The sequence below is a fragment of the Dendrobates tinctorius genome, unplaced genomic scaffold, assembly GCF_039654945.1.
Source record: "Dendrobates tinctorius isolate UK_male_01 unplaced genomic scaffold, ASM3965494v1 ptg000064l, whole genome shotgun sequence".
Taxonomy (NCBI): domain Eukaryota; kingdom Metazoa; phylum Chordata; class Amphibia; order Anura; family Dendrobatidae; genus Dendrobates; species Dendrobates tinctorius.
This window is the reverse complement of record NW_027361732.1, coordinates 381,023-396,588: the sequence shown is the minus strand read 5'-3', so window position 1 is coordinate 396,588 and position 15,566 is coordinate 381,023. Positions and strand designations below refer to the sequence as shown.

General features: G+C 45.8%; 1 protein-coding gene across 7 annotated transcripts in view; it reads right to left on the bottom strand.

Annotated features, from left to right (window-relative positions):
• Positions 1-1,522: 1,522 nt before the first annotated feature.
• FMNL3 (formin like 3) overlaps positions 1,523-15,566 on the bottom strand; it is a 129,008-nt gene continuing 114,964 nt past the window's right edge. For 5 of the 7 annotated variants that reach the window (XM_073580206.1, XM_073580212.1, XM_073580211.1 and 2 more), the window contains 9 exons: positions 14,932-15,000; positions 14,768-14,848; positions 14,552-14,681; positions 9,442-9,602; positions 7,197-7,298; positions 5,841-5,933; positions 5,625-5,748; positions 5,301-5,412; positions 1,523-4,167 (listed from right to left, as the gene is read on the bottom strand). In XM_073580206.1, the coding sequence (XP_073436307.1) occupies positions 5,321-5,412; positions 5,625-5,748; positions 5,841-5,933; positions 7,197-7,298; positions 9,442-9,602; positions 14,552-14,681; positions 14,768-14,848; positions 14,932-15,000 (852 nt within the window). In that variant the 3' untranslated portion in view covers positions 1,523-4,167; positions 5,301-5,320. Of the gene's footprint in view, positions 4,168-4,729; positions 4,749-5,300; positions 5,413-5,624; positions 5,749-5,840; positions 5,934-7,196; positions 7,299-9,441; positions 9,603-14,551; positions 14,682-14,767; positions 14,849-14,931; positions 15,001-15,566 lie in introns of those variants that run through there. The other 2 variants (XM_073580207.1, XM_073580208.1) reach the window with 2 other exon arrangements.

The following is a 15,566-nucleotide window of genomic DNA, read 5'->3' as shown; positions in this document are numbered from 1 at the left end:
AGTTTGCCAAAGAAAAATGGTCTAAAATTCCAGTAGAGCATTGTAAGAAACTCATTGATGGTTACCGGAAGCGGTTGGTCGCAGTTATTTTGGCTAAAGGTTGTGCAACCAAGTATTAGGCTGAGGGTGCCAATACTTTTGCCTGGCCCATTTTTGGAGTTTTGTGTGAAATGATCAATGTTTTGCTTCTTTCTCTTTTGTGTTTTTTCATTTAAGACAAATTAAATGAAGATAATAATACCAAAGAATTTGTGTTTGCAATCATTTTCAGAAAGAAACTGAGTATTATCTGACAAAATTGCAGGGGTGTCAATACTTTTGGCCACAACTGTACGTGTATCGGCGCATGACACTTCTGTTTTTCAGCTTTGCCTGCAGTTGGTCAAAGCATACCGCGCAGGCGCAAAACGCAATATTTCTGAGCAGGCACGAGATGTCGCACGGCACAAGAGGCGTCATCTATGAAGTAGGACGGTGAGCAACAGCCGATGGGAGTAATGTAGAGGCCCGAAACCACGCCTATTGGACCTGACTGAGAAGATTACCATACACCGCAGGAGAAATTAAAAAAGGTTTTTCGGGAGTATACAAGGGGAGTCCGGGGGTTCTATAAGGATTTAGGGAATGGATAGCAGATGCTGAATAAGGTGATACTTTTAGCTGCTATGTAACAAAACTGGTGACAGGTTCCCTTTAAAAGGGGTGTTCTTAAGTATGAAAGTTATACCTTATTCTGTGAATAGGGGATAACTTTCCAAACGCCGGGGTCTGACCACAAGAACTGGGGCTCTGAAGAGCTGCGGCTGAATGGAGTGGAGGTGAATCATGGGCACTGCTGCCCCATTCATTCTAATGGAAGAGCTGGAGATTGCTGAGTGCTGCTCTCGACCAATTTTCGGTGCTGCCGTTAGAATGAATGAATGGAGCAGCATTGCACATGACCGACCTCCACTCCATTCAGCCAGAGCTCTTTAAGTCCAGTTCTTGTTATCACTTGGGGGGGGGGGGGGGGGGGGAGCGATCCGACCTGCAGTGATCAGATAGCTATCCCCTATAACATGGATAAGGGATAACCTTTACATTTGAGATCACCTCTTTAAGGTGTGAAACCTGTAATCAACCAATTATAAACAATGTGGTCCCTAAGTAACTTAAAAAAACAAAACAAACAATAGTGAATATTGGGGTCAGCCCATGCAATCCCTAAATGCTTTTTTTCTAGAAGCCCACCCCTATTAATTGAACATTTTTCAATGCATTCTTCATTTTGAAGAGATTTCACACTATTGTGGAGACCACTGGCGAACAGAGACAAAAAAGGACCCTTGTGCAAGAACAATATCAGGTTCCTTTAAAGTCCAACAGCTCATCATAATGCACAATTCCATCCGTTTTGTAGGTGGAAATGGGCCCCCTTACCTCTTGGGCCCCTGTGCGGCTGCACAGGTCGCACAGATGATATGTCTGCCTCTGGCGGAGACAATGCCGCAGCTGGAGGGAGACCACACAAACACGTGAAGAATAGGGCTCTGCACATTTATTGTCAGTAAAATAAAACACAATAACATAAGAGAGCGCTATATAGGTTTCTGACATCTGAAGGAAAGGAAATGACCTGTATCAGACAAGTACTGGCATCTAATGTCCTGTACAAGATGAACACACCTAGAAAAGGCACTGGAGCCTCTCCATAGCCAAAACGTGTGCTCCACAAGGCAACCGGCCTCTAGCCATGGAGGAGGCTGGGAATGTATGTCACATGCACAACAGTTACAGTTTTATACCCTGGAATGATTAAAATACAGGCTGGATGAGAAACAGAGATCGCTGCTAGTTGCTATGTCTCGGCCACAGCCACCATTTCTGGGACACAGAACTGCCCACAGAGACAATGCCAAGCGTGTGGAGAAATCCCGGATACGGCCGTCCTAAAAGCTGGTATATTGTATAGCTGGAGCATAAGGTGCACGTCTACATGGCTTCTACCACCTTCAGGAAGAAAAGCTGTCACCATCTCTTATCCAGTCTGCGGGGTTTGGTCCCTACGTTCACCTTCTGGGCGCTGGATACAAGGATATGTTCAGAGAGATCGGCGCACATTTCCCGTGACGCTGGCCTCACTACATGAATCACACATACCGGCTAAAACATAACTGAACCAAGCAGCTAATGCAGCGAGAGCCTAAGAAACAGGACGATGTCCTCAGCACGGGCGACAGGACAGACGGGGACACGACCCATAGACGACATACCGCCGCTTCCCCAACGTGCAACTCATTACTCTCCTATAAAGCTAAATGTGTCACTTTGAAGTTGGAGCCCCTTTTTTTTCTCCATCTAATAAAAATACCTCTTGCTTGGCGCTATATTAAAAATACAATTCATTTTATGAACTGAGCAAACTGACAAAAAGGACTTTGGCAATTAGTGTTACGGACCGCCGGGCGTTCACCAAAATCTCCAGGCAATTACTGATCTGTTCTAAGACTGTATAGATAAAAGCTTCAGATTAGGACAATTTAGAAATAAATTATCTTTACCCCAATTAAAAACAAAGGGCACACTACTGCCCCCTAGACACAGATGTAGGGTAGCACATCAAATCACAACACCCCAAACCTACCGAAATATAAAGAAAAACTTCATTGTGAAGTATGTATGGGTAGGAATGGGAGAGCGCTGCTAGATACTCCGCTCAGCTAGAGATAAAATACATATATATATATATTTTGATATACAATAATAAAAAACTGTGCAGACTGGAAATCACTGACTGTGAGGTCTGTGCATAGTGGATTTAAAAGGTAGATGTCCAATTTACTAAACCTTGTTAGATTTGCCAAGCACTGCCAGTGTCAGGAGGCGAGAAATGCCGTAACAATGGCAGGATCGTGTTTGTGCCCGGCGACCTGATAAGAGCCAGATAGACCAACGCGTTTCGGCGTCGGAACCTAATACAAACCTTATCTGAAGTTCCAAGGCTCCTCATTTACCGCAGCACAATCCACCCAATGTGACTATTCGTGATGAGCGAACGTGCTTGGATAAGGCTTTATCTGAGTATGCTCTTGTGCCCACCGGCTGACTTTGGCATGCTCGAATAATATGTTCGAGTCCCCGAGGATGCATGTGTCATGGCTGCTCAACGACAGCCGCAATACATGTAGGGATCGCCTGTAACACATTATTCAAGCACGCCAAAGACATTCTGTCAGCACCAGAGCATGCTCAGGTAACACCTTATCCAAGCACGATCGCTCATCACTAGATTCTATCCATTCTGGTAGAAAGGGCACATTGATACTTACAAATAGGACAGTATCAAGGGTAAAAAAAAAATCAAATTCTGCACAACCATAGTAAAGTGGACATCTACACAGATAGAAAGGTATGACAGAAAGCGAGTGCGAGCAGGACCCTCAGACATAGTAGATGAGCTATACCATGTGCCATGCATATCCTGGCTCTAGAGTAAGGCAGAAACAGAATAAATGGCAATTCTGAGCCCACGACAGGTGTCCGCCACTACCTACTTACCATTATCACTCTCCTTAGTTCTTCTCAGGAATTTCTGCCTACTTTCCACACTAACACTTGATATGTCACTTCACAACTTTCTGGAGCAACCTTAGCAAATTCTTTGTTTTAACCATCTCCATTACCGGTTACAGTTTCTTACGACCTGGTCCCACTGGATCCTTATAAAACATTTCCGACCCCTCCGCTACGCTCTGCTCCACTCGCTGCATCCCTTTAATGTTCACACTAGCCTCCCGCACACTTTATAACACTTACAAGGCACTTTTTTCTTTGCAATAAGTATTGCCTACAGCAGCCAGTACAGATTCAGCAAAGAATATTACAAAATATTTACATTTTTAACAGTAAAACATTAAAAAAAATATATAAATAGTAAAAATAAAAATAAAAAAAATAGTTCTATAATACTGTAACGATAAGGCACTTTTTCTTCTCGGCAAAGTGTCCCAACTTCTTCATTTCCCTTACAATGTGGAATGGAGGAGTGCAGAATGAACTACAGAGCTCTGGCGCTCTATGGACCCACGGGGCAATGCACAGCACAGCCTGACTTCTGGGGGCGCTAGATCCGTCGCCAGGCGTTGCGGAGGACCGCGTCTGCTCTTCTGTAGGGCTGACTGCGGAGGTCTGAAAGATAGAAAGCATCAAATATTGATGAGCTAAAGAAAACGCTCACAAAAATGGAGGAAAGCAGATCGGCAGAAGCAGTTAGTGGCGGTTATCCGGTATTCTGAGATTACATGAACTGTGCTTGTGTCCAAAACTGGATTAAAGGGGTAATGGGGTAATAAAGTGACATCAAATCGCAACCTCCTTACTAGTCATATACTAACCTTTGCTGGGTTTATATACTGAGGCATTAGTTATAACAATTCTTGTAAAGCTAGCACGTTAGTCTTGTAGTGCAAACGCATGTAGCAGCGTCAGTGCCACCAGTGTACCGGGCAACACCCGATCTAGGTCAATGGGGCTCCGAGGTGGTACACAATGGAAAGACATAGCCAAGTGCTCTGGACTTATTTGGAGATGGCATGTATATGGTACCGTTGGGCAAAGTGCAGTAAACACAGACTTAGGACATGAATCAGCCCTCTCTGAAGCAGAAGCCACATAGCCGGCATTAGCTGATGCACATACAGCCATTTCTGGACAGTCTCTTACCCTCTGCAATAGGAGGGATACTACAGATCGATCTTCTTGGGGCTAATCTGAGAGATAAAATAAAATATGGATGTATATAGATTCAAGAACAATCTATTCTGCTCCCAAAGTCAAGAAACGAAACCAGGATTTCAGCTGAAGATCTCAGCGAACAGAGTTGCCGTCCTTGGATACAGTCTCATCACTGTGCCGGCAGCATTCCATAGATGCCCAACAGGGAGGGCACCTGGTTCGCCTAAAATAACGCTTACAGATCGGTACTTATCACATTTCTTGGTGAAAAGATAAAATAAGCAGCAAAGAAACATCTCCCATGGGCCTAACTAATATCAGAAAGAATAAAGGCGCGTGTATATATGTAACATATCCAAGAAAATATGACATATATGAGACGGCGGCAGAACATTATAAATGCGTGTAGATATCCAGGCGTGAGAAGAACATGCAGTCAGGTGCATTGCAAATCATTAGTATAGTGGCTACAAAGTTAAAGCACAGAGTGCGGGCATGCATTCCAGGGTTGTCCAAGAGAGCCGTCCACGGCTGAACGAGGCAGGCGACAATGCATGCAGGAGGAGCGTGTTGGTACCGTTACATACTTTTTAAAAGGCACGGGGGCTTAACAGTTTGAATCCTCAAAAAGGGATGTATCACAGAAGAACCGAGAGCCTCTCTTGGCTGTTCTGGCTGTGAAGGGGACACTCTTCAGGACTGCAGTCATCAATGAGGTTTGGGGAAACAGAGAGATACACATACATGGTCAAATAAAGACAATTACCGGTAATTAAAAAAAAAAGTGTCAACACAAGGAGTAGCCATCCCCAGGAGCGCAGGATGCAGGATGGAGCATTAACTCCATGGGGTGCTTGAGATCGCTGTAGAAAAAAAAAATGTGCAGAACTTCACCTATAAAAGAAACCCACCTGTGATGATGTCCTCGATAGTTCCATCCTTTCCTTCATACACAGGGCGGTGGTCCTTGGCCTGCCGCCTTCGCAGCTCAGCTATCAAGTCCTGCTGCTGACGCTTGTTTTTCTGCATTGGAGACTGGAGGGAGAATAAAAGATGCTTTGCACTGATCACTGATGACAACACATGGCTGCTGTGCCCTGGGGCTGATAATAGCTCCTATTTTATACCTTAGGGTCCATCTTCTTTGCCTCCTGGGCTAGTAATTTCTCTCGTAATACCTCCTCCTGCTTCTTCCTCATCTCATTACCTTCCTCAGCATCCTGTATGGAGAATAGAGGCTTGTAAACCAGTGGTACCATAAAACATGGCGAGACAGAACACCTCATAGCTCCTTATCCTGATGGTCATCACACTGGCAGCGGAGTCCTCTGCTGAGCGCTGTGCTATAGGTTTCTAGAATAATAAATCATGATACACCCACAAAGACATCCATCATGCTGCATCTCCCTGTACCTCCAGCGACCTGTCTATATCCTTACCTTGGCTATGTTCTGCTAATGATCCAAGACTATTACACCCCAGAATTCAAACCCTGCACTTTTTTCTCCAGGACTCCTCTTGTGCTGCACCAGGTCTCTGAAATGCTCTACCCCACACAATCAAATGAATGCTTAGTATCCACATTTTAAATGTGTCCAAAATAGCCATATTTTAGGCAGGCCTGTGACATTTCATTAAGTGACTCCTGCTCTTTTATCATCATTGCTCTCAGAACCTCATCTGTCTATTGAGCAGTATTCTCCGGCACTTCTCACACCCTGATGCACGTCACATCACAGACACTGGCTGGATGACTGGTGGATTAGTGGGTACTACCCTGTTTACTATAAAAGATAGGTGGACAATAGTACAAACATTTTTACCTCTTTGTGTACACCCTCATTCCTCCTGTTTAATTAATTCTTTAATATTTCTTCATTCACATTCCCTCTAAAGGTGGTTGGAATAATTTGCCACTATAAAATTAACAATGTCTGAGATTTGTAAATCTACACCTTAAAGTATATACGCGACAGTCTTAGTAATATAGCGCCATCATATTCCATAGCGCTTTACGGACATCATCATCCCTGTCCCCATTAGGGCTGAAAATCTAAACCGTGTGCTTTTGGAGTGCTGGAGGAAACTAAAGTACCCAGAGGAAACCCACGTAAATGTGGGGAGAACATACAAACTCCTTGCAGATGTTGTCCTTGGTGGGATGTAACTCAGGACCCCTGTGTTACAAGGCTGCAGTGCTAACCACCGAGCCATGATGTGCTGACATTTACTCTGGAATGGAGCAGCGTTTAGTTTCTATGTTCCCATTTGCACAGTCTATCCTGAACGTAGTCCCACTCGCTGGACAAAGCTGTTATGCAGTTTCTGTTCAGGTGACCACACCCCAAGGACCTTTTCCTGCTGGAACAATCACAGGAAAGAGCCTTTCTTCTGGGTTTCGAGGACACACATTAAACACAGGTGCTTCTGCAGCATCCAACAGGCGCGCACACTAGTCTGTGACATGAGGTTCATTTCTGTACCTTGTATGATTTGATGAATCTGGCGAACACTGGAAAGAAAACAGAGGGCGGCGTTGTCTTTGGATTTTCTCCAAAGTAATGCACCACAGCTGCGTACGCTTCCTGCAGAGGAGAAAAAGGAGAGATCTGGAGATACTGTTCTCTTCGAAGAGCGCACAGAACTTCACAAGTCTACGTTTCCTGCAGGCACAGAGGAGGGAAGGATGGGAGGGAGGAATCACAGTGGGATGGATGGCTAAAAATACCCGCACCAAACAGTCCCATAAAGCAGGAAAAAACAGCTGATGGGGAAAAACAATACACACAAGTATCAAAAAAATGGCAGAAAGCAAGAGAAGTAACACGGATATAGAGGCTCAGACAATATGGATTTTCATGGAGAACCACAGTCTGATATAGCACTTTGTCACATGCTGGTACCAGCAGAGACAAATCCAAATAACTACATAAAAATATTATTTTACAATTATCACAGGATATTATCATTCCTGAACAGAGTATACTACACTGCTCCAAAAAATAAAAGCAACAATTAAACAACACAGTGTAACTCCAAGTCAATCACTCTTCTGTGAAATCAACCTGTCCAGTTATGAAGCAACACTGATTGTGAATAAATTAAATGATCGTAATTAGCAAGACAACCCCTATAAAAGGATTAGTTCTACAAGGGGTGACCACAGACCATTTCTCTGTTCCCATTCTTTTAGGCTGTTATTTTGGTCACTTTTGCATTTTGTCATTGCTCTCTAGAGGTACTGTACAGTAGGCATGAGACACTATCTACAAAACCACAGAAATGCTCAGGTAGTGCAGAGCATCCAGGATGGCCCATCAATGTGAGCTGTGGCAAGAAGGGTAGCTGTGTCTGTCAATACAGTATCAAGAGCATTGAGCAGATGCCAGGAGTTAGGCCAGTACACTAGGAGACGTGGAGGGGGGGTCAACAACCCAGCAGCATGACCGCTACCTCCCTCCTTTGTGCAAGAAGGAACAGGAGGAGCAGTGCCAGAGCCCTGCAAAATGACCTCCAGCAGTCCACTAACATCCATGTGTCTGCTCAAACTGTCAGAAAGAGACTCCATGAGGGAAGTATGAGGGCCAGACATCCACAAGTGGGTGTTGTGCTTAGTCAAACACTCTGCAGGGCGATTGGAATTTGCCAAAGAACACCAAAATTGCCAGATTCGACATTTTCACCCTGTGCTCTTCACAAATAAAAGCAGGTTCACAATGAGCACATGCGACAGAGTCTGGAGACGCCATGGAGAACGTTCTGTTGCCTGCAACATCCTACAGCATGACTGGTTTGGCAGTGGGTCAGTAATGGTGTGGGGAGGCATTTCTTTGGAGGGCCGCACAGCCCTCCATGTGCTAGCCAGAGGTACCCTGACTGCCATTAGGTACCGGAATGAGAGCCTCAGACCCAGAGAACACAATTTGCAGATTTGACATTGGCGCCCTGTGCTCTTCATGGATAAGAGCATGTTCACACTGAGCACATAGGACAGACATGACAGAGTCTACAGGCCATGGAGAATGGTCTGCTGCCTGCAACATCCTCCAGCATGACCAGTTTGGCAGTGGGTCACTAATGGTGTGGGGAGGCATTTCTTTGGAGGGCCACACAGCCCCCATGTGATAGCCAGGTTTCCTGACTGCGATTAGGTACTGGGATGAGATCCTCAGACCCATTGGGAGACCATATGCAGGTGCACTGGGCCCTGGGTTCCTTCTGATAAATGACAATGCTAAGCCTCGTGTGGCTGACGTATATCAACAGTTCCTGTATGATGAAGGCATTTATGCTATGAACTGGCCTGTCTATTTCCCACAGCTGAATCAAAATATAGCACATCGGGGACATCATGTCTCGTTCCATCCACCAATGCCACATCCGCCGCCTCATAAGGACCATGCCCAGGCACGTGGAGGCCACACACACTATTGAGCATCATTTCCTTGTCTTGAGGTATTTCCACTGAAGTTGGATCAGCCTGTAATTTGATCTTCCACTTGGTTTTTGAGTACCATTGCAAATCCAGACCTCCATGGTATATTAATTTACATTGATCATTTTTATGTTTTATTGTTCAACGCATTCCACTATGTAATCAATAAAGATTTGCAAATGGAATATTTCATTCAGTGATATCTAGGATGTGGTGTTTTAGTGTTCCCCTTATTTTTTTGAGCAGTGTATACATCATTTGACCTGAAAAACGTCCCCCACAAGCATCATTACCTCCGCAGTCCTAGCATCCTTCTGAAGCTTGTCTAGTTTCCCTTCATTTGTGCTCACAAAACTCTTCAGAATGCTGTTATCATGGTGGCTGCTCTCCTTTCGGATCAAATCCATTCCTTTCCCCAACTCCCTGACATCCAGTAGGACATTTTCTAAAGACACTTCAAACACAAAACAGAATTATACCGGTGACTTTGCGACAGAACCAGAGACGGGTCATGGCCAAAGACGAAACATCAGACTAGCAAACGTTTATATCCCTGAGAACATGTTCCTACATAGATAGAGCTATACTCCTGTTATATATTACTAGTAGCAAACAGATGAAAGTCTCATAATCCAGCTCAGTAGTTTACAATGTTGAGTCAGGTTTTCAGTAGAGGAAATCTCAGATTCTGCGAGTTCTGTCTCAGCCGCAGTGTGAGATCATAGGCCTTCACCATTGTGATCGTCTGATATGTGATGCATGTATTTCTATGCAGCCGCACGCTCTGCTCCCGAGTGCCGGCGGCAGTGCCGGGTATTAAGATGCGAGACTCGTCTGAGTTTCTCGCATGTGTGATCCCGGCCTGAGTGTGATAAACACCTTCAGCATTCATCTCACAGCAGTCAGTGTGGGGGACGGGGAAATACAGCTGAGTGCAGTTAGAGGAGAGCTGCAGAGGTGTTTGTAATCACACTCTGCTCTGTATCACACATTAAGTGCAGTGATCAGTGCTGGTTGTCATCACATCTCACAGAAGAAAGCATGTTCTTCTGACCTGCTAGGGGTGTTCTATTTCTCCTGCTTATAACTAGCCACTTAATGAAAGGGGAAAAAACATGCCCCCAGAGAAGAATATCTGGTAAAGCCCAATTGCACTGATCATAAATTATAAATACATGCCAATATCTCCGCAATGGAGAATTACAAAATAAAAATTAAATTATATTCAGCTCTGCAGCCAGTATTAGATTTTGATGCCAGTTTAATATATGAAGACTGGCCAAAGGTCCTTTTCTAGCAGATGTAAGTTTGTAGAAAAGAAATAACATGTATGTTCTGTTTTTAATTTGTTGTTTAATGATTTGGGTCTTGTTTTTTTGTTTCAAAACTGTTCCATATATTTTGTCTATACTGTATGTATAGACAGTGTGTGGGTACATTATGGCAGCTACAGTAAATAACAGGTAATTGACAGAAGAAATATGACATCTTTCTCTGAGTGATGATGGCGTACAGCTCCTCCCCCTTAAGGCTTGTTCACACCACCGTATGTTCAATCTGTGTGCTGTACGTGGAAAATACGGAAAGCATTCGGACCAATGTTATTCAATAGGGCAGTACAGGCATCGTATTTTTCAGACTATAAGACGCACCGGACCATAAGACGCACCCCAAATTTTCAGAGGGAAAAAAATTAATGCGTCAAATGGGGGTCCGTCTTGCAGTCCGAAATCAGCTTACCCGGGGAAATCGGTAGCGCTGGTGGAGCGTGGTCACAGAGGGTGTTCGGTGGTCCGGCAATGATATGAATGCCATCCCAGACTGGTGCAGCAGGTTCTGCGGTGTTTGTGATGCGGGTGCTCCGCCAATATTTTGTGAAAGCCCGGAGCCCCGCACAACCCCACTGCTGCGATGTAGTGACCTCCGGGAAAATGGCCTTCGGGTCGGCGCATGCACAGATTGAGATTTCAGCACTCAGCGCTTCTGGCAGCCATTTTCACGGAGGCCACTCATCACAGCAATGGAAGTGCGGGGGCTCCATGCTTTCAGAAAATGTCGGCAGAGCCCCCCACCACTGTGCACGGCTGAATACTGCCACTCCCGCCTGGGAAGGAAGTGTGATCATCGCCCTGCAGCGTCGGATGGCCGCTGAGTCGCCCGACTCCTGCTACCGCCACACTACAAAATTTTTTGGGAAAAAAGTGCGTGTTATAATCCAAAAAATACGGTAAATGATCTTTTTCACTGTTTTATGAAAAAAATCGCAGCATGGACTAGTTTGTTCTATAAATCAGATGATTCAGACTCATTCAAGTCTATGGGGGTGTGAAAACAAAAGAAAAGAAAATCGGATGCCATATGGAGCCACAGTAAGCATTTTTATGGATAAATTGCAATTCTATATCATAGCAAACACAAAACTGTCCTGTGAATGATTAATAGCTGCTGCTGTAAAAAACGGATTATATACGGATGACAAGTGGGTAAAAAATCTTCCCACTTTTCTGGATGATCTCTTTTTATTATGCTTGTGTGAACTTGCTCTTACAGAGAGGCTGAGGGAGTCTTCCCTGTGCATGGTGTTGTAATCCCGGCTTAGGCTACTTTTACACTTGCGTTAGGAGGCGCAGCGCACGCTCAGCGTAAAGCTCCGCCCCCTGCCGCGCCTCCTCCGGTCAGCTCTGCCTATGGGCGCATGACGCTGCATGCGACCTGCGTACCCTATCTTTAGCATTGGGTACGCAGGCATGCTTTTGCCGGCGCATGCGTCCTTTTGACGGTGCGCCAACCTGCGCCAAACGCATCGTGTTGCATTTTGGTGCGGCCGGCGCACCGTCAAAAGGATGCATGCACCGGCAAAAGTATACCTGCGAATGGCCTGCGTACCCAATGCTAAAGATAGGGTACGCAGGTCGCATGCAGCGTCATGCGCCCATAGGCAGAGCTGACCAGAGGAGGAGCGGCAGGGGGCGGAGCTTCACGCCGAGCGTACGCTGCGCCTCCAAACGCAAGTGTGAAAGTAGCCTTATCTAGCCCTCCAACATTACAATCCAGCTGCATTAAGTCACCCTACATCTGAGGGTAGGTTACCACGAGGGTATTAAAACATTTAAAACAAAAATCGGTCAGTTTCATCCAGAAAATGGGAAGATTTTTTTTCACCTATCATTCGTGTGCAATGTTTTTTTTTTGTTTTTTTTTTTCACAGCAATTCTGTAGCAAAGGTAACTGTAAAAATCAGGTGCCTTACTGTAATCAGGTGCCTAAGGGCCCTGTCACACATAGCGACGCACCAGCGATCTCGACAACGATATGACCTTGTCAGGATCGCTGGTGTGTCGCTACATGATCGCTGGTGAGCTGCCAAACAGGCAGCTTCACCAGCGATCAGGACAGCGACACGCGGGTAACAAGCGACGCACGTCGCTTAGTTACCCGCAGTGTATGTTAGATATCAGCGAGCTGGTGCAGGGAGCTGGTAACCAAGGTACACATCGGGTTTCTAAGCGCCGCGCGGCGCTTAGAAACCCGATGTTTACCTTGTTTACCAGCTCACTGATCGCTGGTCTCCCGCCTGCCACATGCAGCGATGCGTGCTGGCCTACGGGAGACCAGTGATCAAAAAAATGTCCTGGCCATTCGAGGACGATCAGCGATACCCGGCAGGGGGGCCGGTCGCCGATAGGTGTCACACACTGCGTTCTCGCTGGTAAGATCGCTGTTGCGTCACAAAACTTGTGACACAGCAGCGATCTCGCTAGCGAGATCGCTGTGTGTGACGGGGGCTTTACCATGGCATCTGAATTTTTTTTTTTTTTTAATTACACACACATAGACTTATGGTAGAAACTAGTGCATGCTGTGATTTCTTTTTTGAACATGCAAATTTGGTCAGAACAAAAATATGGTTGTGTGAGCAAGGCCTAATGATAAAGAAATTACTGACCCCGATACACAACAAAGCTTTAAAATGATCTCCAGACAACAGGAAATGTCAGCCCACTTTGTGCGCTCGAAAAGTCAGTGACAGTCCTACAATACGTCACATAAAAAAACAATACATAACTTCATTATAACAGACAGATGACTGCTGATCAAGGTCTTACTGCTACAAAGGATTTCTCCATACCCCGGGCAATTGTCAAAGATTAGGCTGGATAGTCTGTACGACATGAACATAATAGGGTGCAAACAAGAATGTGATCGAATTGCTAAACAAAAACCCTAAAGTAAGACTTTGCTTGGGGAACAATGGAGAGAAAATATGCAGAGAGATCAAAGTACCCACAGATATGTGATGTATGAATAGAGAGCAATGCATTGAACAGTGAAGGGTGTGACTTCCCCTGCCGAGCACTTCTATATTTTCTAGTAGTTGAAGAGCCCAGCTTGCCTGGGCATAGTAACTAACTGCCGTCTGGCTCTCTCCCTCCGCAGCCCCGCTCTGCACTTGCCGTCTCGTTCTCTCCCTCCGAAGCCCAGCTCTCCACCCGCCGTCCCGCATTCTCCCTCAGTAGCCCAGCTCTCCACCCGCCGTCTCGCATTCTCCCTCAGCAGCCCTGCTCTCCATCCACCATCCTGCGCTCTCCCTCTGCAGCCCCGCTTTCGCTCCGCTGTCTCCCTCCGCAGCCCAGCTCTCCATCTACCATCCCGCTCTTTCCTTCCGCAGCCCCACTCTCTCCCTCAGCAGTCCCTGTCTCCACTGGCCATCCTGCACTCTCCCTCTGCAGCCCCGCTCTCCACTCGCCGTCCCGCTCTCCCTCTGCAGCCCCTGTTTCCACTGGCAGTCCCGCTGTCTCCCTCAGCAGCCCAGCTCTCCACCAGCGTCCCGCTCTCTCCCTTAACAGCCCCGCTCTCCACCCGCCATCAGGCGCTGTCCTTCCGCAGCCCCACTCTCCACCCACCGTCCCGCTCTCTCACTCTACAGCCCCGCTCTCCATGTGCCGTTCCGATCTATCCCTTCGCAGCCCCGCTCTCCATCCGTTTCCCGCTCTCTCCCTCGCAGCTCCGCTCTCCACCCGCGTCCCACACTTTCCCTCTGCAACCCCGCTCTCCACCCGCCAGTGGGTGTGGCTATGCGGAGTGGGCATGGCTTGATACACACACATACACTCAGCTTTATATATATATATATATATATATATATATATATATATATATATATGAGCCGCTTCCAGACATCTCAGGCAATGGATTGTCTCACAGAGAACAAAAGGATCGGCAGTCAGGAAAATCAGACTTGAGATCTTATGTCAGGGGAGCGTTGGAGACCCCAATACACATTACATGGTCAGCTGAACTCATTGATACTGGTGGCCGACGCTAGTCTTATGCATAAGGGGGGTCTTATGATAAGCTATAAATGTTTTCTTCATGCAGTTGACATCAGATTGACATCCTTACCTGCCGCTGCCTTCTCTACAAAGTGAAGCTCATTATAGAAAGTGGCCACTTCAGGATACTTCTCCTTGCAAACCAATGCAATGTAGTTTAATAGGGTCATTTTCCTGTCCGTTGACTTTGTGTCTTGGAGCTGGAGCAGACATGAACTGATTAGATATCAGAATATCATGCAGAGGTGAGCTCCTCTCCCGCCATTAGTGATAATGACCATCTTACCAAGTCCAAGCTCTGTAGTTTGAACCCGTAAACGGATCCTCTCTTGCTGCTGTTCATGTAATTGCCTAAAGCGAGGATAATCTGAGCAAAAGAGATGGAGGCGTCAGTTCAGCATTTGCCATATCACAAATCAGTTGAGATCTAATCCTCAGGCGCTCACCCACCTCCAGCATTTGTTTCAGCTTCGGAGATGATTTGACAGAAGCAGACGCTGCAATCACTGCATTAAGTTGCTGCAATGTTAGAAAATCTATGAGATGACATACAACAAAGAAAATACACATCTCATCCTAGTGTAACATATATTCCAGGAGTCAATAATGAAGGCATGGAAGGTTTCATATCGAGCTACATGTATCAAACATTGATGCCACATCCATATTTAGTATACTTTCTGTAATCTCAGACTTTGGCTCTGTTCACATCTGCCTTGTGGTTGCCATTTATAGCAAACTGCTCAATTTGTCATGGCGGACATGGTTAGCACCACACGGAGTCAATTTTTAGGTTCTTCTGTGATGGTTTAATAGCAATATTAGCGCTGAATGCAGCACCGTTCTTTCGGTCAGGATGACTGAGTATGTCATGGAAGCTCTGACGCAGATGTGAACAGAGGGAAAAATATAAAAAAATAAATGTAGATGACAGAAGAAATACACTCAGTTGTGAATGGATCCTGTTAGAAGATAAGCAGCTGGCAGTGGACTTCTGATTGAGTGGTGTGTATCTCCTACATCCATGAGCTTAATCATCAGCAGTGACCTAGGAGAACAAAATATCTTGTGCTAAGGCCTTCATA